Source organism: Podarcis gaigeae, assembly GCF_964106915.1.
Source record: "Podarcis gaigeae genome assembly, chromosome: 13".
In the NCBI taxonomy this organism is placed as follows: domain Eukaryota; kingdom Metazoa; phylum Chordata; class Lepidosauria; order Squamata; family Lacertidae; genus Podarcis; species Podarcis gaigeae.
This window is the reverse complement of record NC_139689.1, coordinates 32,229,409-32,252,760: the sequence shown is the minus strand read 5'-3', so window position 1 is coordinate 32,252,760 and position 23,352 is coordinate 32,229,409. Positions and strand designations below refer to the sequence as shown.

The window sequence follows — 23,352 nt, the reverse complement described above, 5'->3', positions numbered from 1 at the left end:
TGTACGCAATTTTAATTCTGGTGTTTATTTGATATGACATGACTCCGATTTTTGTTGTTGTGTGGCCTTGTAAAGGCTAACTGCTATATCAACAATACATTTATGCTGAAACTGAGAGTGCAGGATGCAACAGGACAAAGATGAACGTCATTAGCATATGAACAGCACCAACATGTCTCCAGATGATCTCAACCTGCTGTCTCATACGTATGCTGAACACAAAGCGGGGAAGAAGTTGTAATCTTGCAGAACTCTCCAAGAAATATTTGGGGAGTAAGGGGCTGCATTTAGCAGCTCCCAAGTTCAGCTGAAAAAAGTGCTTTGTTTGCAATGTAAGTAGTAGCTCTTGTCACTATCAGGATGTAAAAGTTCGAGTTATTACGGATTCGGCATCTAGAGCGGCGCAGCTGGCAGCATTTTGTTGCTGCTGCCAGTGCTGCAACACTGTTGTTGTTGTTGTTTTAAAAGATTAATGCTGCAATCTGCTTGATGTATGTAGAGAGCCACTTGGGAAGGGATTACATATTCCACCTCGTTTCTTGAAATTCCTCCACTGTGGCATTAGGAGGGGGGCAACTTACTGAGGGGAAAGTCTCACAAGGGAAAAGAGAGTTAGTCCAATGCTTGCCTACGTACATTTCCAGAATCGGCCATGCCCTTCACCCTAGATCCAGTTCTTGGTTTGCTAAATAGCACATGCAGTAGTTCTGCTCTGCCTGAAATCACTCCATCTGATGTAACCTGTAAGCCTCCCACTCTTATCTCAGAGCTGCACATATTCAGGCTCTGATCAGGGCTGTGTATACGCAGCAATTCTGCAGAAGCACAGAAAAGCTACAGCATATAAATTTCACTGCTTGCGGAGCAGTGAAAGCTTTCCTTTCTTTTCTTTTTTTAAAGTATGTTTCCAGCCCTTGTGGCTTTAAAGATTTTCTCGAAACATGTGTCAGGTAACTCTCAAGATGCCAGAGAGGTGGCAAAGGTCAGGGGGCAGCATAGCACTTTGCCTTGTCTTACTTAAAATTTGCATATTTCAGGTTTCAATGTTAAATGATTTGTATTACCTTGGGACTGAGTTTTGATTTATTCTGATGCAGACTTCTCACAGCCTTCTCTACTGTAACTCAGTGCCCTCTGCACACAGCACAAGGAAGTTCTCTTCTCAGTTTTTACCTCGCATTCCTAAGACTGGACCCCCAACACTTAAAAAGCGTGCATCTTACATTAAGCCTCCCCCCATCACCATTCATTAAGTGCAGAACTAGTTGGGAAGCCCCGTTCCCCCTCTCAACACCACCCTGGTTCCCTCCTCACCCATCACCTACCAAGCCTGCAAGCCATCCAAAGGGCCCTCAGGGGGCCCGCCATTCCCCGCTAACTGTTGCCGCCTCTTCCACTGAATCAGCTCGTCGTCCAGGATAATGGTTTGTTGCTTGCGGAGCAGTGAAAGCGTCTGCTGGTGCTTTTCAGCCAGCTCCTGTGAAGGAAGAAGAGGAGACATGCATAGAGGAGTTGCCTAGCGCAACGCCGGTGTATACGGAAGGAAATTTGGCCAGGGCTGGAGATGGTAGAGCTCACCACACGATACTGCTGCAGTGTCTGTGCCTCGCGGGTCAGCCAAGCTTCCAGCGATACCTTCCTCTGCTGCAAAGTAGACTCACGGGCCATGCGCTCCTGGGGGTTTAGCTGGGCTAGCTGAGCAAACTGGGCTGGGAAGGGAAAGGAGAGAGTATTAGGCTCCCTCCTGGGTCTCCCCATAATCCCCACCTGCAAGACAGGGGTGCCTCAAATCCAGCCCTGTCTCCTCAGCTGCTTATCGCTCTGTGCTTCAACAGATAAGCCTAGGGACATGGGTCATTTTGTGCAGGTGCCTAATTATTGTCTTCCAAAGCAACAACTCTATTCCAAACTTAAAAAATGGAAAGCGTAATGATGGCAGACAACAAAAAGAGGTTCAAAGACTCTCTCAAGGCAAATCTTTAAAAATGTAGAATAAACACAGACAACAGTGAAACAGTGGCCTACGAGCGCTCCAATTGGAGAACAGCCTTTACCAAAGGTATCATGGGTTTGGAAGATGCTCAAACTCAGGATGAAAGGGAGAAATGCGCTTAGAGGAAGGCACGATTGGCAAACCCTCACCATGATCAACTCCCACCCGGAAACCTATGTCCCCACTGTGGAAGGACGTGTGGATCCAGTATTGGCCTCCACAGTCCCTAACAGACTCACTGTTAAAACCGTGTTCATGGAAGAAAATCTTACTAAGCTACGAGTGATTGTCAAAGAAGAAGAAGATCCCAAGTCAGACTGTTGGTCCGTCTAAGCTCAGGACTGGCAACCTTTATACCACTGGTGGTTCTCCTGTGTTTCAGAACAATATCTTGAGATGCCAGGGATTGAACCTGGGACATTCTGCATGTAGAGCATGTTACACTCCTTCCTTCAGCTTGCAGAGTGACCTGCTACTTGCCTCCTCTTCCACATACACACACCTTGTACGCGATGGCTTTCTTGGTACTGGATGATGAAGTACTCCTGCGTCTGCTGAAGCCTCTTCAGCTGGTTCTCAGTGTCCTGAGTAACAAGGCGCAGCTCCTCAAAGGTCTGGTTGATCTGCAGGTGCTTCTGAGACAGGGCATCGGCCAGATTGCTAGCTGGCGAGGGACTCTACAGGTGAAAGGAGAGAAGGTTATTGCTGCAGGCAGAGCAGAACTGCTAGACCAGGGCATGGGAAACAGGCACCCTTCCCAAGACTATGAGTTGCAACACACAACTTAGCTCTACTCAGAGCACACCCTTTGAAAACAATGAACTTAAGTTATTCATCTGCCCTGAGTAGAACAGCATTGGTTGCAGCTCTTCATCCTACTTACATCTGTAGCCTCTCGCACCAGGCGCTGCTCGTGGTAAAGGATGTGTCTGATGCAGAGCACCAGATCCATAGGGCAGCGTTCGTACGTATTCTGTAAAAAGAGAGAGAGAGAGAACACAAACAGGCTGAATTTTGGGGGGTAGAACTAGTCGGGAGGATCAGCTAGTAGCTCCACAGCCCATTCACCCATGAGGAATCCTGAGTGCAGCTTCTCTCTGTTGCCCTCCCTTCCCATCACCGACAGACAAGCCACTAGAACCCACCTGCAGCTGGGTGGCATAGTGGCCCAGTTTGATCTTCAGAAGGAAGCCGTCCTCGCCCACTTGGTGGTCCGCTTTCTTCTGCAGCTCCTGGATCAGTCCCTCCAACAACTGCGTGGCCTTGGCACCCTCCTGGGGGTTTTCCGGGTCGATGGAGTCCCTACCAGTTGGGGTACAGACCAGGTGTACATTTGTCAATCCCAGAGAGCAGCCCCTGCACACCTGCCAACCATTATCTGCCTTATCCAAAACATTAGAAGGTAAGAGGGAGAAAACTGCACAACCTCCAGACTTTCAAATGAGGACAGAAATCCTCTGTCATGCAACAAACCCATGACTTTGTACATTGTGTTAATTTATTTTAAAGACCTACAACCCCCCTTGATTTCTTACAATCAGTGAACTAAATTTAAATTCATGTGTCATTCAAAGGAAGGGATTTGAAAGCGTTTAAAAGTTTTTTCACTTATCACTCTGACAAAAAGGCCAATTCAATGTATATAAAAATACAACACTAAAAAGGAACAGTAAGGTTTTTTTTTCCTCCTGCAAGGCATTCTCAGCATCCTCCCACCTTTGAAACGTACATGGCATATATGTAATCAAACTGAATGCTGGTTTAGCCATCAGTCTTATCCTTCCTTGAATACTTCCACCAGACTGTCTGGGTTTTTTTTTAACCTATTATTTTTAAATGCTGCACGTACATCTGTTTATCTGAAATATCCATCACTTAAAACAAAAGGCACAATACATTTTAAAATAGTTGCAGAACTGCTCTGCGGTGGGGAAGAAGTGGTTTGGTGATGCAACACACACTAGCCAATCAGCTCCATCCATAGAGAGAAAATTGTTGGAACAGAGATGGCAAGCGCCTTTCTGGAGCAGTCTCACCCACTGAAATAATGCTATGTCTGTTCACATGCTAAGTGGATGAAGAAACAAAAACTCAGAAGCAGTGAAAGGAAACCGTATGCTATGGAAAACTGTGATTGCAAGGTGGAAGTAGCAGTTATCAGTCAGGGCCCCTCCAAATTCATGGGGTGTTTGTGTTTTGTCTGTGTGTGTGTGTGTGTCCTGTAATATGTCATGGATGCTATAATACTGCACCAGTGGAGAATTTATACTGGACCGTCCACGCATAATTCTGCTTTATTAGTTGTTCTCTAATGCTTCTCCACTGTTACCACGTTATTGCTGTCTAGAGGGCCACCTTTCCGCCACAAAACTGCAAAAGCAAGACAATAAAATAAACTGGAACACCTTTGGTCTAAACAATAACAGGACTTCAGTAAGAGGTCACAGGTCATGCACTGATTGGAAAACGAAGCAGGATGTCTGCACCAAAACTTTTGTTGGAGGCACAAACAGTAATAGAAAGCGGGGTTGTGTACAACTGCCCAAAAACTATCATGAGCACCATGAATGCACAAGAAAATGATGTCTGGAGAGACCTGGCTCTATGGCACTCAAAAGGCCTGCTCTAGGGTAAAGAAATGTTCTGAAAGGAAGCTGACTGCCCAACAATGGCACACTTCCAAAAAGAACAGGAAAATTGAAAGAGGGGTACCAGTGGCGATTACTGGTTAGGTAGGTACCACCAACCATCTCCAGAAGCTGTGAGATACTCCTTCAAGCAGATCCAGAAGGAAAAACTGGTAACTGAAGGAAGAATGTGTAAGTGCTTTATAAGTTGGGATGAATCAGGGATGCTCGGGAGGCATATGGATGAGGCCTGGAAAAGCCAAGGCATGCTGCCAGTGGTATGAACCAGAGGATTTGCCAGTATCCCATCCCACCACATTCCTCTGCAAGGCTGAAGATGGTCCTGGACAGCCAGGCCTCGCGCTCACCTACCATGGCTGGCTCTCAATCCACTGCGAAAGGTAATGGCGGACCTCGATGGGAAAGTGCTGCCCATACAGGTCCTGCATCTGCCGCAGGGCATCCCCCTGGAGTTGCTGCGCTTGAATCCACACTGCCATGGCCCAGGACCTGACAGGGAGAGAGACTTGTTAAAAGAAGGGGACACCATGCATAGAGCTTCTGACTCATGCACACTCAAGGCTGCATATACTCAAATCACCCCAATCTCCAGTGGCTGGAGAACTTCCAATTATAGTAACAAAGCCAGACAAAGGACGTCTTCCACATATAACTCAAGAGCAAACACTTGACATACCTGGATTCTTTTGGAAATACTGCATTGTTTGTTGTATCTTAATCCTCTACCCTTCTTTCCAAAGGACGGATTAAGGAGAGATGAGAGAGGGTATGGGTGTAGTAGGGCAAGCTTTAATTAAGAGGATTGCAGCAATGAAATTCCAGGCTTAAAATGAGCAATCTTATAAAGTGGCTTGGGAAACAAGACCTTCCTGCCTCCTTCCTTATCTGTAAAATGGGAATTATAAACTATTCTCCTCCTACCAGGTTTACTGGGATCAGTGCAACAAAGGACCTCAACACAGTATAAAGTGCTGGGACACAAGCCTGGCCAGAAGCCGTACTTACGTCTCCTGAGGCTCAAACTTCCAAACACCACCTCTGGGCACAAATAGCAGCCAGGAGACATGACTTTATGGCAGAAAACCAGCTGCCTGCACATCTCCTGATCAGGGCCCAACACTTCAAATGCACTTCTTCCCAAGTAAAAGCAGCAGCATAAAGCCCACTTTTGAACAGTGTAATGTGTAGCTTGGCCCTCAGTGGGTAGATCGTTGAAGCTAGGAGGTACTGTCCAGTAGCATATGGCAGGTGACTGCGAGGTAGGTCAGGATGTAGAATTAGGTTGTGCCTAAGGGGAGGAAGCAGGCTGTGGTGATTAAAAGCACTTTGCACATACCAGATACACCTTCCTTTATTATTACTTCACATCGCCCCATACTGAGCACTGGCAATGAGGGGGGCCGGGAAATATCTGACAAGGGCCATGAATTAGTTTTTTTCAGCCAGAAAAGATTAATTGCTGGTGTTTCTTAACATGTTTTGCTGGGGAAATCCTTCCGCCATTGAAAACTGGTGGAAAGGAAGTGGAAACACCCACTGCTTGCAAGTTTGGAGAGAGCTGCAGAGGGAAACCAGAGGGGGAGAAATAACTTCCTCAAAAAGTGAATGGCTCGCTCAAATTCTGAAAACAAAGTGTGTCAGAGGTCATAGAGTTGGAAAGCATGCTGAGGATCATCTAGTCCAACCCCCTGCAATGCAGGAATCAAGGCTACTTTGAAGCTATGAGGCCTCTGGTGTGAAAATTCCTTCTCCCTAATTTGAGATCTGTGGAAAGTTATTGCGGCTCCTCAATGGGGCAAGTGGTATATGTGTGTATGACTATACTCATACATAGGCACTTTGTTGGTTACGACTTTACATATTCCAGGGCCGAACTCTGAAGCTAAGGCAAATGAAGCTGGCGGTTTGCATTCACCTGGATTTGTGTTTTTAAAAATCTCTATTGACATCTAAAAGAACAGTAAGGGCACCTTCTCTTAGAATGGGCTCATGGGCCAGAATCACCACTCTCTAAGCACTTTTTTCTTTGTGTGGCCCCAGAGGAACCCACTGAATTTGCTTGAGGCAGAAGTGTCTGCCTGACTGGTGGCATTGTCATTGTAATGCCAACAATGGGAATATTCTTCTTTCTCCAGCACTCAGGAAACAAGGAACATTGAGATGTAGAACCCAGTGCTGGGATCCCCAGTGTGGGACTTGTGGGCACTACAGCACTATCAGACACCCCCATGTTGCTTGCCAATGACCCCAGTCCTGCTCAATTTTAAGTTTACTCTTAATTAAGGATTTATTTTTTGCTTTGTTTGTCTGCCTGCTTTGTTTGGTCTGTTTTCTATTGATATGGGATGTATGTGTTTATCCTGTTTGGGGGGGGGGTTCATCACCAACTTTTATTCTATGAAATGAGCACTTTGCGGTGCTTGTAACAGATTTTTAGATGTCCCAGTATGGCCCTTGGCTAGACTGAGGACCCCTGAGCTAGTGGGCAGCAAATGAAGCGTTTCAAGGCTTTTTAGCTTGGGGTGGGTGGGTAGGAAGGCAACTGAAGGACAAACAGCACTTTTTATTCGGAGATTCACACATGAGCAATCTCTTAATGGGAACACCTGTGTGGTTTTTAATAAATGCAGGCATGGAGAGCCTGCTAATATGATTGGGCAAGGATACGCGTTAAGCTTTCCTTTCACCATTTATTGATCTAAACCACCACCCTCGCCAAGTTGTTATTTTTGCCCACTGTTCATTCTATGGAATGGAAAAACTTTCCCAACCAAATTACCACCCCCACTGTGGTTGCATTTAGCAAAAAGAACCCCGTACAGCAGGAGACCAATTATAGTTCTCTCGTTGCGTTTCCTCATTCAGGGTACGTATACCTCACTTTTCAAAGCAAGGAGCCTTCGCGAAGTGGCTTAGAAAGTCAAGTTCTGGAGGCAGTAATGCTTCTGAATACCAGTTTGCAGAAAACTCTAGGATGTGAGAGTGACCTGGTGCTCCAGTCCTGTTTGCAAGGTTTCCCAGTGGCAGCAGGCTAGGCACTACGAGAACAAAGTGCAGGGCTAGATGGGCCACCGGCTGGATTCAGCAGTGCTTCTTCTTATGCAAACCCCAGAGGCTGCTCAGCATGGCTTAACAGAGTGGCTGAGTCACCTCTGCATTTGCAGCCTTCCGCACACACCAGCTGGGGTGGAAGATATGTGGGGAAGTGGACAGGCAAATCACTGCAGCTGCCTGGACCTGGTGCAGTGACTGGGCCTGAATTGGGCCCAGTGCCATCACATGATGGCTGTAGAACCATTGAGCTCAGCCCCTCACTGCAACAACCCATCCTGGGTCCCTCTGCTAGCTGCGGGAGTCCTGATGACAGTCCTTCTATACCTTCTCGCCATGTTCAACAGGAGGAAGCGGGAGCTGTGTGCACTGGCATCGCTCCCACAGGCAGAGGCCAGCAGGTCTGGGCAGAGGGAGACCTATGTGCAATCCGGCATGAAGGAGAATTGGGTTTGTGCCCTTGCAATATTGTGAACAAGTACAAATAAATAAAAAAATCCATACGAGTTTAAAGCTGATTAATACTAGTGTAGTTTAGCAATGACATTATAAGAGGTTTACAAAATTCTAAACGCTGGGGGTGGGGAACAGATGGAGGAAAATCTCTTTCTCTCTAACACTTGGGATGTCATCTTGACATTGATCGATTGGATTGAAAAAGAAGTACTCCTTCATGAAACTCATAATCAACTTTAATGGAATTCGTTGCCACAAGAGCTTAATTTGGGCGTTTGAAGGACATGTGAAGGAAGAAAGTGTGGAGAGGTTGCGGAGCCACTTGTGTCAAGCTGCTCTGCCTTGTCCCCCCACCAGCTCCACCTAGAGAATGAATGAACACAGAACACTGCCTTACACAATGTCAGACCACTGATCCAACTGGCTCAGTCAAGCCTACACCGACCAGCAGGGGCTGTCAAGGGTTTCAGACAAGGGACTTTCCAAGCCCCGCCGGGAGATGCTGGGGATTGAACCCAAGGCCTTTCAAATGAAAAGATAATGCTCTACCACTGAGCTATGGTCCGTATAAAGGTAAAGGTAAAGGGACCCCTGACCATTAGGTCCAGTCGTGGCCGACTCTAGGGTTGCGGTGCTCATATCCCTTTATTGGCCAAGGGAGCCAGCGTACAGCTTCCGGGTCATGTGGCCAGCAGGACTAAGCCGCTTCTGGTAAACCAGAGCAGTGCACGGAAACGCCTTTTACCTTCCCGCCGGAGTGGTACCTATTTATCTACTTGCACTTTGATGTGCTCTCAAACTGCTAGGTTGGCAGGAGCTGGGACCAAGCAACAGGAGCTCATTCCGTCATGGGGATTTGAACCGTCAACCTTCTGACTGGCAAGTCCTAGGCTCAGTGGTTTAACCCACAGCGCCACCCGTGTCCCATATGGCCTGTACAGAAGCTGATAATCCAAAGGAGGATTCTTCACGTTTTCAGCTGAACACACTTAGTAGAATCCTCCCCCCTGTGCGCTATCGGGGTTCCTAATCACAGAGAGGATTTGAAGAGTGTTCAGCCAAACATGCAAAAAAAGCCTCCTCAGACTTCCCCACACAATGCATGATGGCTGGAGGTAAAACCAATGAGGAAGTTGGGGGGGTGGAGGGGAAGCAGGGTTGGTGTGCATGGCCCCACAACACTTCTTTTCCTCCCATGTGTTCTTTGAATGCCCTGAGATTTTAAGAAATGGGATCGTGCAAATTCACAGAGGTCAAGTTTATCCATAAGCTATGAAGCTGTGACAGCTAAATGAAACACCCATGTACAAAGGCAGTGTGCATCAATATCAGGTGCCAGAGTAGGAAGGGTGGGAGGAAGGGCAGAGCAAAGTTAACAGACTTTCCAGGGACTTATGGCTTGGCTGCTGTTAGAAGAATAACACTGGGGGAATGGGCTGTTTGGTCTACTCCAACAACCCCATTCTTCTGCGGATCCTGGGAGCTCACTTACAGTCAGACAAGAACAAGAGTGTGATGATAGACTCAGCTCTACCACTGGATCTATGGGTGCTATTTTGGGCAGTGAGACTTACCAACCACTACAAGTTAGTGCCAGCTTCTATTTTGGCCCTGGGCAGCACTCAAGCATGGCAGTTTATTTTGGGCTGTTGGGTATTCAAGTTGGTGTGTGCACTTTATAGCAGGAATAACAAACGCAAGCATAGGAAGGACAGATGGGGGGCGGAAAGGTCTATTTAAATAAAAGCAAAGCTCTGCTCTGTCTTGTTCGGATCCAAAGCCTGACAGGCCAGATTCAGTGGCTGGAATCCTAGGAGATGATGCAATGGTAACTGAAAAGGAGGTGCAGTGTGTGTGTTTGTCTAAGACAGCGAGAGCGAGAGAGAACAAACTGGGCAATTATTGGCCACAGAAGCACACGACATACTACCGCTAGTTCAGAAATTTAAAAAATGCAAGTGCCTTTCATGCCAAAGGGCAGCCTGGGATAGAACAAGCTGGACTGACAAATGTGAAATGACCGACTAGGGTGACACACCTCTGCTTCCACTGTATCAACAGGGTGTGAATGGTAAATGAAGCAAGTGTTTCTCTGTAGTGGAATCACTGCCTACTTTGCATGCCATAGCTTAGCTGCAGTGCTGTGAACGCATTCTGCCCAAATGAAGATGAACTCTGAACTTTACTCTCCGCTGTGCATGACATTCAGCCCCCTGGAAAATAAATTTATCCATGTTCCTAGTTCCTACATGAACCTGCCTGGCCGTTTATATTTCCCTTGGAGACCCTGCTCCATGCTCACCATCTATAAGTGAGGTGGGCAATTACAGGAGACAAGGCCTTTCCAGTTGTGGCACCCCAGAAAACTCCCAGAGAAGTCTGCCTTATGCCATTATCACCCCCCCTCCAGCCTTAGCTAAACATCTTTTTATTTGCTCAGGAATGCTATTTCTGAGATCATTTTGTTCTAATTTTACTAACCGCTTGATGCAATTTCTTGATACATGTTTTATTTTATCTATCCTATTTTATGTTACATATATACTGCTCTGAAAGCAATGATTGAAGACCACATAATAGACCTGTGTAGGTATGGATGGAAGAGATGGAAACTCCAAGCTTTCTCTTTGCTCTGAAATGCCCCAATATGAGAGAGAAACTACACTACTCCAGGAACAGGCATCATTTGATGGAATGCAAAAAGCGACTTATTCCAAGTTTTTCCCTAGCAAGTTATGAGCCTGGCAAGGCTTAGAAAATGGTACTTCCAATGCCATAACCTTTTCCTCCCCTTTCAGCTCTGTAGGAATGCTCTGCCCACCCCCCACCCCTCTTTTTTAAAAAATGTCAGATTCTAACTTCATTGGGTGGGGGGCGGGATAAGGTAACATCTGGTAAAGGACCTATTGCCTGCCTTGGAAAGACAGACCTTTTACTGTATGCAATTTCACCAGTTAAAAATGCTCCAGAATCCAACAGCAATGGCACAGGAACTGAAAAGGACATACAGCTCATACTTTTGATAGTCACTGTTGCAGATCACCAGCTGTTTTGACCATGTGCTGCTAACTTCCGCATGTCACATTTCCCCCTCCCCCACGCATCATGCATCACCATCACCTTGTTCTCCTTGCCTCTACAAAGCCAACCAACCACCAATTACAGAAGCAAATCCCATGCACTCTATTAAGCAAAGCCTACAATAGCAACGATGGGACGCGGGTGGCGCTGTGGGTAAAACCTCAGTGCCTAGGACTTGCCGATCGTATGGTCAGCGGTTCGAATCCCCGCGGCGGGGTGAGTGCCTGTCGTTCGGTCTCAGCTCCTGCCCACCTAGCAGTTCGAAAGCACTCTTAAGTCAAGTAGATAAATAGGGACCGCTTTATAGCAGGAAGGTAAATGGCGTTTCCGTGTGCTACTCTGGTGCTGGCTCGCCAGCTGCAGCTTCATCACGCTGGCCACGTGACCCGGAAGTGTCTTTGGATGGCACCGGCTCACGGCCTCTAGAGCGAGATGAGCACGCAACCCTAGAGTCGGACACGACTGGCCCGTATGGGCAGGGGTACCTTTACCTTTACAATAGCAACAGTAGTGTTCCCACCTTGCCTCTTGATGTGAAGGCTGGAGAACTGGGAATTGACAAGATCATAGAATTGTAGAGTTGGAAGGGACCTCAAGGGTCATCTAGTTCAACGCCCTGCAAAGATGAAGAGAACAAAAGCATTAGAGCAGAGCTTTCCAAAGTTTTCATATTGGTGATACACTTTTTTGGGGGCATGCATCATTTCGCGACACAGTAATTCAGTTTTACTAGCAAACCAGAGTTTAAACTAACCGTTTTCCAGTGCCAGGATCATTTGCACGACACACCTACACACTACAGCCGAAACACTAACATGTCGCGACACAGTGTTAGAGGGAGCATCATGACCGCAAGACAAAGGGGAAGGAAGATAGCTACTCCCAAGGAGGAAGAGGGGCTGCAGTAGGGTCTGACAGAAGCAGGGCGAGATCAGTTTAAAAACCCCAACAACTAATAATTTTTAAAAGCATGTTCAAATTAAGAAGATTCCAAAGCAAGGTTAAGAAAGAAGTAAAATCCACTCAGTTGTTGCAGGATCAAGGCTGAGCTTGCCAACGTCCTGATCCTTGGAGAAGAAAAATAAAACTTCTGGGCCATTATAGTGCTTCTCAGCTTCTGACAGGTTTAGTACTTTCATCATGATGTGAAGGAAAACACACTCAGTGAAGTGTGATACCCAGCTCATTAATTGTATGAAGGCCACATGTGAAAGAGAACTGAAAGAACCCTCTTGGGTTTTCTATGCTTGACCAACCAAATCCACATTGTTATACCACTGCTACCCTCCCATGACTGCTGTGCCTTTAAACGGCGTGTTTGCAAAAAAATAAAATAAAATAATGTGGCACATGCAGATATACCCAGAGTTGAGATATGGTTGCACTGCTGTCTTGTCATCCAATTCCATTTCTATATGATACCATCAGATATACATTATACATTAGATAATGGTGGTAATTGTTTCGGTTCTGGCTCAGCTCTTTCAATGCTTGTTAGATATACAGTCTTCCCGCCCCTCCTTGTCAGTCACCACACGCAGCTTGACAACTGGGGACACCCAAAAAGGGTAGCAAGCAGGCTCTTTACCTTGCTGAGCAACTGCATCTTGCCCACAGGTTTGCCCCTGGAGTACCAGTGACTGAACACCATAGGTAGGCAAACTAAGGCCCGTGGGCCAGATTAGGCCCAAGTGCCTTCTGGATCCAGCCCGTGGACGGTCCAGGGATCGTTGCATGGTACACCAGCGCGCACATTCTTTCCCTCTCAGTCAAGCCCCCCTCTCCCTCACACGGCAGCAGCGCCTCCTCCCTCCCTCCCCCTGGCTTCTCCCCACCCTGCTTAGAGGAGGAAGGGGGCTGGCTCTGTTGGTGCCAGCAGTAGCAGCCCTTGAGTGGCCGCCATTTTAAGCAGCCCCTTTCCGGAGCCCTTTCGTGCACCACTCACCATCCCGCTGCCCACGCCGCTCACAAGACACAGGTAAGCAGCTACTGGGGCTCATGGTGCTCTTGCATCGTTTTTGGGTTTTCCCCAAAAAATATACAGTGGTGCCCCGCAAGACGAATGCCTCGCTAAACGAAAAACCCGCAAGACGAAAGGGTTTTCCGATTTTTTAGCGGCTTCGCAAGACGAATTTCCCTATGGGCTTGCTTCGCAAGACGAAAGCCCATAGGGAAATCTCCGGGGACAGTGGGGAAGCGCAGCGCGCCTTCTCCTCTGTTCCCGGACCTGTCCTAAGGCTTGCGGTGGGAGGTCCGGGAACAGAGGGGAAGGCGCGAAGGGCTTCTCCTCTGTTCCCGGGGCTTGCGGTGGGAGGAGGGTTTTTCCTCCCCACCGCCAACATTCAGAACAGCATTCTGAATGTTGGCAGTGGGGAGGAAAGCCCTCCTCCCACTGCAAGCCTTCAGGACAGGTCCGGGAACAGAGGGGAAGGTGCGCAGCGCTTCTCCTCTGTTCCCGGGGCTTGCGGTGGGAGGAGGGTTTTTCCTCCCCACCGCCAACATTCAGAACAGCATTCTGAATGTTGGCGGTGGGGAGGAAAGCCCTCCTCCCACTGCAAGCCTTCAGGACAGGTCCGGGAACAGAGGGGAAGGTGCGCAGCGCTTCTCCTCTGTTCCCGGGGCTTGCGGTGGGAGGAGGGTTTTTCCTCCCCACCGCCACATTCAGAACAGCATTCTGAATGTTGGCGGTGGGGTGGAAAGCCCTCCTCCCACCGCAAGCCTTCAGGACAGGTCCGGGAACAGAGGGGAAGGTGCGCAGCCTGCTGCCCCGCGCGAGGGGCGCTCTTAAGCAGAGCGCCCCTCGCGCGGGGCCGACATTCGCCGCTTGGAGAGCCCTGCGGGGAAGTCCTGCAGGGTTCCCCAAGCTGCGAATGTCTGCGCCGCGCGAGGGGCGCTCTTCTTAAGAGCGCCCCTCGCGCGGGGCAGCAGGCTGCTATCCGCAGCTTGGAGAGCCCTGCGGGGAAGTCCTGCAGGGCTCCCCAAGCTGCGAATGTCTGCCCCTCGCGCGGGGCAGCAGGCTGCTATCCGCAGCTTGGAGAGCCCTGCGGGGAAGTCCTGCAGGGTTCCCCAAGCTGCGAATGTCTGCGCCGCGCGAGGGGCGCTCTTCTTAAGAGCGCCCCTCGCGCGGGGCAGCAGGCTGCTATCCGCAGCTTGGAGAGCCCTGCGGGGAAGTCCTGCAGGGTTCCCCAAGCTGCGAATGTCTGCGCCGCGCGAGGGGCGCTCTGCTTAAGAGCGCCCCTCGCGCGGGGCAGCAGGCTGCTATCCGCAGCTTGGAGAGCCCTGCGGGGAAGTCCTGCAGGGCTCCCCAAGCTGCGAATGTCTGCCCCTCGCGCGGGGCAGCAGGCTGCTATCCGCAGCTTGGAGAGCCCTCTGGACCTCTTCTGAAGGCAGGTGGGGGGCAAAAGTCTTTGTCCCCCCTGCCTGCCTTCCCGGGGGATTTTAAAATGCTGGCGGGCGGCAGCGCTGCCGCCCGCCAGCATTTTAAGATCGCCCCGGACAGCGGAGAAGTCTCCGCTGTCCCGGGAAGGGGGGGGAAGCAAAGACTTTCGCCCCCCCACGTCGGCCTTCAGAAGAGGTCGGGGGACAGATTGTCCCCAAACCTGGTCTGAAGGCGGTTTCCATAGGAACGCATTGATTGATTTTCAATGCATTCCTATGGGAAACCGTGCTTCGCAAGACGAAAAACTTGCAAGACGAAAAGACTTGCGGAACGAATTAATTTCGTCTTGCGAGGCACCACTGTAGTCCAGCCCCTCCCCCCAATGGTATTCAGCCCCCTGTTCTGGCCCCCTGCTGAAAAAGTTTGCTGACCCCTGCTGAATACGATGGGGACAGACCATTGTGATAACCTTCCTTCCCAGTCTCCTCAGCCACAGGTTTCTCCACCTTTCACATGTACAACGTAATTGTTAGCCCTCTCATACTGCTACTGTCATAGGGGAAACCCATGCCTAATATGCTGTGGAAGCAAATGTGAGTCTGGGCTGGAAACTCTCTGGGAACGCTGTGCTGGGGGAAAACCACACACACCAAGTTGATCAGTTATGCCAATTCACAGCAGCCACTGAAAGCAAAAGTAGCGAGCCTTGGGTCACGAGCCACAAAGTGACTCCAAACTGCAAAAAACAGGAAAACAAAACGAAGCTTTTCATATTGGAGCATTACCAAAAACAACAACCTACGCCAAAGGAAAGTCCTCATTACCCCGTAGAGAACTCAGCAATCGGTCCATGTATCGGGAAGCGTGATCTATATTGAAAATGTGTCATGGCTTAGAAACCCCACAAGACTAGTACATGATTAAAAGCCATCCTGTTCCACAGGCACTTTTACACAGGGAGAACTGTCCCAGCCCTAACAGCTAATAAGGTATACATTATATGCCATTAGTTCATCTACAATTGTTGTCATATAAGCTAGCCCTCTGTGCCCCAGTGGTTTGCCACAATTTTTGCCTGAATCCAGTTAATTCAGAATCAACCTGCACATGAACAAGTACATTTCTAATCACTTTTTTTTAAAAAAAGCCACAGCAATGCCAGAACCAGAGACATGTTTTTCTACACAAAGTAGCAGAACAGCCCTCCTGCATGGAGATGGGGGTGACAAAAGATAACAAGGTGAGCCAGCCTTAAGTTGCACACAGGCAGACAATGTGTGCTGTGTGGTGACTTGGGAGTGGGAGGTATAAACAATGCAAAGACATTGCTCTAAGCTAGCGAAGATCTACCCTTTTAAGGCACAGAAGAACCCCCAGTAGATTGGAAGCCCTGTCTCTATGAAATTGGGTACAGGTGAAATGTAAAGCCTCCCTGGTTCAAACTGCCCCCCATGCTACCCTCTCCTGGTTCTATGGCTGTCTAGGACTGGAAAAACCGAAGATTTGTTGAGCAGCAGGCAGGATAGCAGGTTACATTAGTGGGTCTTAAGTTTGCAAGCCTATGCCAGATGGCTGTGAGAAACGAGCCTCATAGAAGCAACCTGGGCCCCAGTTCTTGCTGCTGCTGCTTCTCCAGCTGCCCCCTGACAGGAAGACGCAATTTCCTTCCAGAAAATCAGCTGCCTCTAGTAAACCAGCTTCCTCCCACTCAACGTTTAACAGAAACATTCACCCACATGCTTGTACTGCCTGGGAGACAAATGCACCATACTAGGAACTTCTGGATTCGTTGTAACAAAAGACTGGATTCAGTTCAAATACAGAGCAACTTCAAAACATAGGGATAAACAAGAGTTACCCTGGGTACTGTGCAACCAAGGGAAACCCGCCCCCAAAACAAATGCAAGAAAATGCAGATTTTGTACTTCACATAGCCATCCTGGTGAGCAGGGATGCCCCTTCGGTTCAAGAGAAATAGACCTGGGCTTGGATCCAGAGATATGCAGGTGGTAGGCAGATTACTTTCCTGTCTCCTGTGTCCCCTGGAAGCCTTCTGAATCCGGTAAAAGACTCTTCTGACGGTTGGGGGGAACACACAGGAATTGGGTGACTTGTGACAAGAGGGTTTTGTGTGTGTTACAGATAAATGAATAACCTGAGTGGAGCTCTCTCTTATGGGTGGTAATTCTGCATGATTTTTGGCATTCCCCTGTGTCTCATTTCCCCACATAACAGCCAACCCCATTATGAGAATTTTCAGAGGGGCTTGATAGGTCTCCTTACAGCATTATTTCTCTAAAAGCCAGTTACTATTGATGTAGCCACTGTGGTTATTGGACTCCCATCTCCCCTGGTCAGCGTGGACAACCACAATGGAGGACACTCATGTTTGCTACCCCTGCTTAGATAATAAAAACAATGGAGGACACCATACTCTGAAGTACCTAGCTTTAGTTGACTAATATGGACAGGCAAAGGCCGTTATCCATAGGAGAAACATGCACAGGGTCCACAAACCCATTGCTGCACAATTTGTAAACTTCTTTTGTTTTTTTTGAAGAAAGGCAAAAGGCCCAGTGCATCTGAAGAGGCTTTTTCGAAAGCAAACCCTGAAGAAGCTTTTCAAACCACCGGTCCCTAAGGATCAGGATCAGTTCCAACAAAGCTGGAGGGCACTTGGTCAAATCTCTGAAAGTTGTGAACTTCATCCTTATTAGTCAGTTCATCTGTACACAAAGACTTGATTCTACTGGGTAACTTAAGCAAGACTAACTTAGCTGAGATATGATTCCAGCTACGTGATTTCATTCCCCCACAAAGTTTTAACAATGTGACTTTAATGATCACCACAACCTGGAAGGTTTGCAAATGAACCAGAAAGAGGAATGCAAATCTTTGGTGTTTGTTTATATATTTTAGCAAATGTATCCACCACCTTTGTATCCAAGATGCTCAAAGCAGAAAACATTGAACAATTTAAAATGAAAAACACACGCTAAAAAATAATAATGGAAACAGAGTGACTGATAATATAACAGATGTGAAGATCATTAAGAAGGGCACCAAACAGAAATCTCTGAGCAGCTATGTAAATGAGAGCCAAGGTGGTTAAGAGTATCAGTATAGGACTTGGTAGACCTGTGTTCAACTGTGTTCAACTTCAGCCACATAAAAGCTCACTGGGTGGTCTTGGGATAGTTACTGTATCTCAGGCTTACTTGAGGATAAAATGGGTTGGGGCAGAACCATGTGCGCCTCCTTGGGGGGAAAATGAGGTATAATTAAAAAAATAAAATAATTATCTGGATTTCACCCCAGAGAAAACTCTCTTCTGTATTCTAGCTGCACATTCATTTCATGCAGGCAGGATAAATGAAAGCCTCCTTGATTAAGCTTATTGAACATGAACTTCGTTGGACTGGTCATGTGGTTCAGATGCCTGATTATTATCTTCCAAAGCAACTACTCTATTCCCAAATTAAGAATGGAAAGCAAAATACTGGTGGATAACAAAAGAGGTTTAAAGACACTCTCAAGGCAAATCTTTAAAAAATGAAGTATAAGCACAGAAAATTGGGAAACACTGGCCTGCGAGCGCTCCAATTGGAGAACAGCCTTTACCAAAGGTGCCTAGGACTTTGAAGAAGCATGAGCTCAGGATGAAAGGGAAAAACAAGCTAAGAAAAAGGCATGTTTGGCAAATCTTCACCGTGATCAATTGTCGCCCGGAAACCTATGTTCCCACTGTGAAAGGGCATGTGGATCCAGAATTGGCTTCCACTGACACACCGTTAAGAACGTGTTCATGGAAAAAAATCTTATTCAGCTACAAGTGATTGCCAAAGAAGAAGAAGAGGAGTAGATTGGACATTCTTCCTTGTCTTCATAAGCAAACTGGTAGTCCATTTTATGAATATTCGGCAATTCCACACAAACTGAACAAAAACACAGAATTGGGTAACAGGTGCAGAATTCAGCACCCCAGGAACCTGAGCGAACCTGAGCTTGCTTTTAATAATAATAATAATAATAATAATAATAATAATAATAATAATAATATGTTTCTTACCCTTATGACTGCCAGAACAGGCTTCAAATGTCTGTGTAAAGCCAATGCCTAGTGAGATCCAAGAACCAGAACAGGGATGCAGAACAGGATTTTGAGCATTCAGGAAGTGGAGCTTCAGTGCCCTGCAGCCCCTTACTTTACTATATGATTTGCAGAAGCAAAATAACTGTTTGCAAATGTGCATGAATTTGCTGAAGGCACAATCTAGTCCATCTGTATGTAGGCTATGAAGTGCAGTTTCATCAGCCACAATAGCATTTTATGCAGTCCATAGTGGACTTCTACAACTTACTAGGACATAATTTGATTGGGGGGGGGGGCAGGGACAGCAGGAAACAGCCAAGGGTTAATAAGGAAGTAATAACTTGACAAGGACTCTGAATGTAAGCAATTTTGCTTATAGTAATTTTGCCAGGAAAAACAGCAGCAAGCTGCTTTGCTAGAAAACCATGGGGGACCCTAATCTCTATGCATGCTGTCCTGTCAGTATAAACATCTTCAATTAAAGATGTACCCAGGCCTGATGTAATGAAAGCTCCCTACTGGATGTGGCAAACAACTATCAGCACAAACTGGAAGCTGGTAGAGCTTTATAAGCACTAGAATAATGTGCTCCCAAAGCGCAAGTCCGCAATTTAACACCTGTATTTTATACTAACTGAAGTTTCCAGCAGGTTCCCAAAACGGTAGCCTCAGGTATAATGCATTACAGTGTCCAAGAGGCTCTCGTGTCCAAGAGAGAATGCAGCTGGCCCACCAGTCTCAGCTGATGAAAGCCCTGATCCAGCCCACTACAAATTTCAGGCTACAGGTTCATCACTTCCACCACCTCCTGGTTCAGATACAAATGAGAAATGCAGAGTTGCTTGTATTGTGAATACTGATGACACCTCACCCCACTGCATTCAACAGTTTCTTGCAGATGTTACAGGGCATGGGAGAAGATGATGGGACTGTGGGACCTCACAACATAAACGCCACAAGGCCCAGCACAACCAATGTGGCTACGAAAGAACCAATAATAAGCAATTACTCCAACCGAATAGGGGAGGAATCACCAAAACTCCATGCCACCAACTCTTTGAGAATCTACCCAGAAGGGCACCGTAGGTCAATGGCATCAAAAGCAATTGAGAGGTGCAGGGGAATTATCCGGGCTGCACTCCTTCTCCCAGCATCCAGCAAGGTGACCAAGGCAGTTTCTGTGCCAAAACCAAGCCTGAAACCTGAAGCCATACTGGCATGTGTCCAGAAAATCAGTCAAATCAATAATTCCTGGAGTTGCCTGCTACCACCCTTGCCCCAAAAGGGAGTATATGTGACCAGCTTATTACACTCCTGAAATGCAGAAGAATTTCTTCAGGAGAAGCCATGTTCAAGGGAGGCATTAATCATACCCTGCTTCCAGAAAGGCAACACCCTCCCCGGGATCATCAGCCCCTCTATGCGCCTTGCCCATATCCTCAGGCCACAATAGCATTCATTCCCTTAAAACAGGATCAGATTACTGTATGCCCTTGATGTATTCATTAACTTTACTGCACGATATACAGTATTGCATTTGCAGTTTTCAATTGGATCCAAGCAATTTTTTAAGTGAAGTGTCTTGCAAAAAACAGCATGCTTGTGAGAGTATGCCCCAAATGTCTTGGAAACACTCCTGTGGGTGACACACTAAGAATGCAATGGTGGCAAAGTATTGTTGTACACTGCCATCATTTCCCCAGAGTTTGTTTGTTTGTTTTATTTATTTATCTGCAGATCTCAGGGCAGTTCACAATACAGTAAGCAAAATCATACCCTCTCAGCTGTGTTCAACTGTATTCACATTAAGTTTAATGCCTCATGCTATCAACCTTCCTGTTTCATCGTCCCTAGCTCTCTGGTAAAACAAGGTGCCAATTGGACCCTGCAAGAAAATTTAGGTCCTATTGCATCAAATGCTCAGGCCAACTCCTCACCCAACCGTTTGGCTAGGGCAGGGATACCCTATGTAGCACCCTCCATATGTTCTAGACTGCAACTTCCATTAGTCAACACGGCAAGTAGTCAGGAATAATGGGAGTTGGAGCGCACAACATCTGAAGGACATCAAACCCCTTTAAGTAGGGTTCAAATAAGAGTGCCAGCCATACCAAGTAGAAACTCCCAAGGAGCCTCAAGTATCCTCTAGAGTCCATTACCCTCCAGAAGTGAAGAATTTCAATAAAGTTTGCCAGAGTTTTGCATGATGAGTGAATTATTCCCTTTTGCCAGTCCTCAACTTTCTGACAATCATTAGTTATTCCAGTATTACAAGACAGCGGGAAAAAGAATGCTTCTCTTCATTCATGTTCATAAACCAATTATTTCCCCACCTTTTAGTCTTAATAACAAAACAACTAACACACACCAAGCCCTTGAGCCTTCATCATAAGAACATTGTGGAAAAGCACTAAGCCACAACCCTTGTACATCTGTACACAACACAGACTACAAATATATTCATATTTAATTTTTGGCAGAGATTTATTCCTTCCCACAGCACAGCCCCAGACTATGAAAATCTCTCTCCAGCTGTCCTGACCCAGTTGTTATCTGCGAGCTGCACCATCCTTCAAAAATTAAGAGGACTTAAGACAGTCATAACCTGGAGGATTAGTAGCCAATATGTAGCCCATAATAGCTCCTGCTAAATAAAGAGGGCACCAAGCTCTATCAGAGTGCAGCCTACCACAAGGTTGGGTCAGACAAAAAGAACTTGAAAGAAAGTGACACATTTCAGGGGGAGAGAAGGTTCCAAAGAAAACACACACACACATATATATATTTACATTTATGAGGCCGAGGAAGGGAAAGGCCTCAGGAACAGCTCAGGCTCTCCAGCAACAGTACACCAACTATAAGCAACAAAGAGAAATGTTGAATTCTAATTCTTAACAGCCAGGAAAACTTCTTACTGGAATAGCCTGCTGAAAGATTGTACAAAGCCATACCTTCTCAGGTATTTTTTATTTTATTTTTTGACAGAAGGAACCAAAAATCTGCATCACGTTTACATGAGTTTTAGTTATAGCTTTTCTCCCCCCCCTCCCCCGGCACAACTATGCAAGTTCAAAAACTCTTTCTTCCAATCCACAGCAATAAATAAAATGCAAGACAGAACAGGAGAGGGAAGCTTGGAGAGTGATAGATTGTGGAAGCCGCACCCTGTCAATCTCTAAGCTTTACAATGGAGTGATAGATGCCCTCTAAACAAGAGCAACTAGAAACATGAAAGATTGTGAAATAAGAGCCACTAGACACCAACAATTAACTGAAGAGATATATCAGTGTATTAGATAAGGCCTGCCTTCAGAAGAGCAGGGGAGTTCACAGCAATGCTAATTTCTCAGTTCTCTATTTTCCACCCATTACAAACGTTCTCAAAATGAGTATATGGAGAAGTGGCCATTAGATTTGGACCTTTGCTTCAGAGTATTCACAATCCACATGTTTCTCATATGCACATATCCAACAACCTTCTGGGAAGCTGAATGGCAAGTGCATGTTTTGAACCATGCCTAGTGATTGACCAAGACATGTGTTTTCCAAATGCTCTCCTGCCTTCCTTGAGAGAGGACTAGGGCTGTGTAGTAAACTGGTACTGAAATAACATTGTGATAAGCAGTTTCAACAAGACAGTGGTACCTTTGGTTGCAGACAGGATCCATTCCAGTGCTCTGGTCAGATCCTGAGGTTTCCGCAACCGGAGGGACTGCTTCTGTGCATGCACAAAAGCAGTCTACCACTTCTGCGCATGCAGCAAAAAACTGGAAATTTACTTCTGAGTTTGCCACTTATGTATCCAGTTTACGTAACCAGTAAGCAGAGGTAGGACTGTATACCTGTGAACAAAAGGTGGATATTTAACAGCTTCCCAGAGGGATAGCTCAGCTGGATACTTTGCAGATATTTTGCAAGCACCCGGGTTTCCAGCTTTTTTTGCTCTCTTTTTGCTTGCTTGACCTCCCTCCCTCTCTTTGATAAAAAGGGGGAGATTGGTGGGATGAGGGCTCTGGGCGGGCCTTCTGTTGGGAGGGGGGGGAATGGAGGGGAGAAGACTTCGCTGGCTGCCTAATGCTGAACAATGGGAGGTTAGGCACTATGTGAAAATGATGGGGAGGGTGTTTTTCCTTTCCAGTAAGCAGTGCAAGCAAATGGTGAGTCTACTCACAAGCAAGTACTACTGAATTCAATGAGGCTTACTCCCAGGAAAGTAGAAGTTAAGTTTAGTTGAACTCAGTGGGGCTTATGCATGTGCGGATTCCACTTAGATCTCTGAGTGGGGAAGAAGAGGCAACTTGACTAGTAATTCACTTAAACTACCCTTAAATTAGTTGAAAATATATTAAAGATATTATATGGAAATTTATTTAATATTTTTATTAAATCTACTACTTCTTTACATTTTAAACCCCTCCACCACCACAGGGAGGCCCGGCAAGGTTCTCCGCCACCACCAATATAAATCACGACATATCAAGGTATCATTATATTTAGCTGGTGATATATCGTGATGTTTAAAATCAGAGAGGACAGGCCTTTAGGGACTGTTCTATCAAGACTGACAGAATCAGGGAGCTGAAAGAGATCCTAAGTTTTTGTTTCTATTTATTTTAGGAGGCCTTTTAGGGCAAAGCTCTCTCAAGGCAAC

At 46.8% G+C, this 23,352-nt stretch overlaps 1 protein-coding gene across 6 annotated transcripts in view; it reads right to left on the bottom strand.

Annotated features, from left to right (window-relative positions):
- LOC310829783 (signal transducer and activator of transcription 5B) overlaps positions 1-23,352 on the bottom strand; it is a 66,864-nt gene that overhangs the window by 13,629 nt on the left and 29,883 nt on the right. For 3 of the 6 annotated variants that reach the window (XM_083708701.1, XM_083708699.1, XM_083708700.1), the window contains 7 exons: positions 11,750-11,845; positions 4,993-5,130; positions 3,139-3,295; positions 2,877-2,966; positions 2,496-2,670; positions 1,579-1,709; positions 1,326-1,477 (listed from right to left, as the gene is read on the bottom strand). In XM_083708701.1, the coding sequence (XP_083564827.1) occupies positions 1,326-1,477; positions 1,579-1,709; positions 2,496-2,670; positions 2,877-2,966; positions 3,139-3,295; positions 4,993-5,120 (833 nt within the window). In that variant the 5' untranslated portion in view covers positions 5,121-5,130; positions 11,750-11,845. Of the gene's footprint in view, positions 1-1,325; positions 1,478-1,578; positions 1,710-2,495; positions 2,671-2,876; positions 2,967-3,138; positions 3,296-4,988; positions 5,131-11,749; positions 11,846-23,352 lie in introns of all 6 variants that reach the window. The other 3 variants (XM_083708698.1, XM_083708702.1, XM_083708703.1) reach the window with 2 other exon arrangements.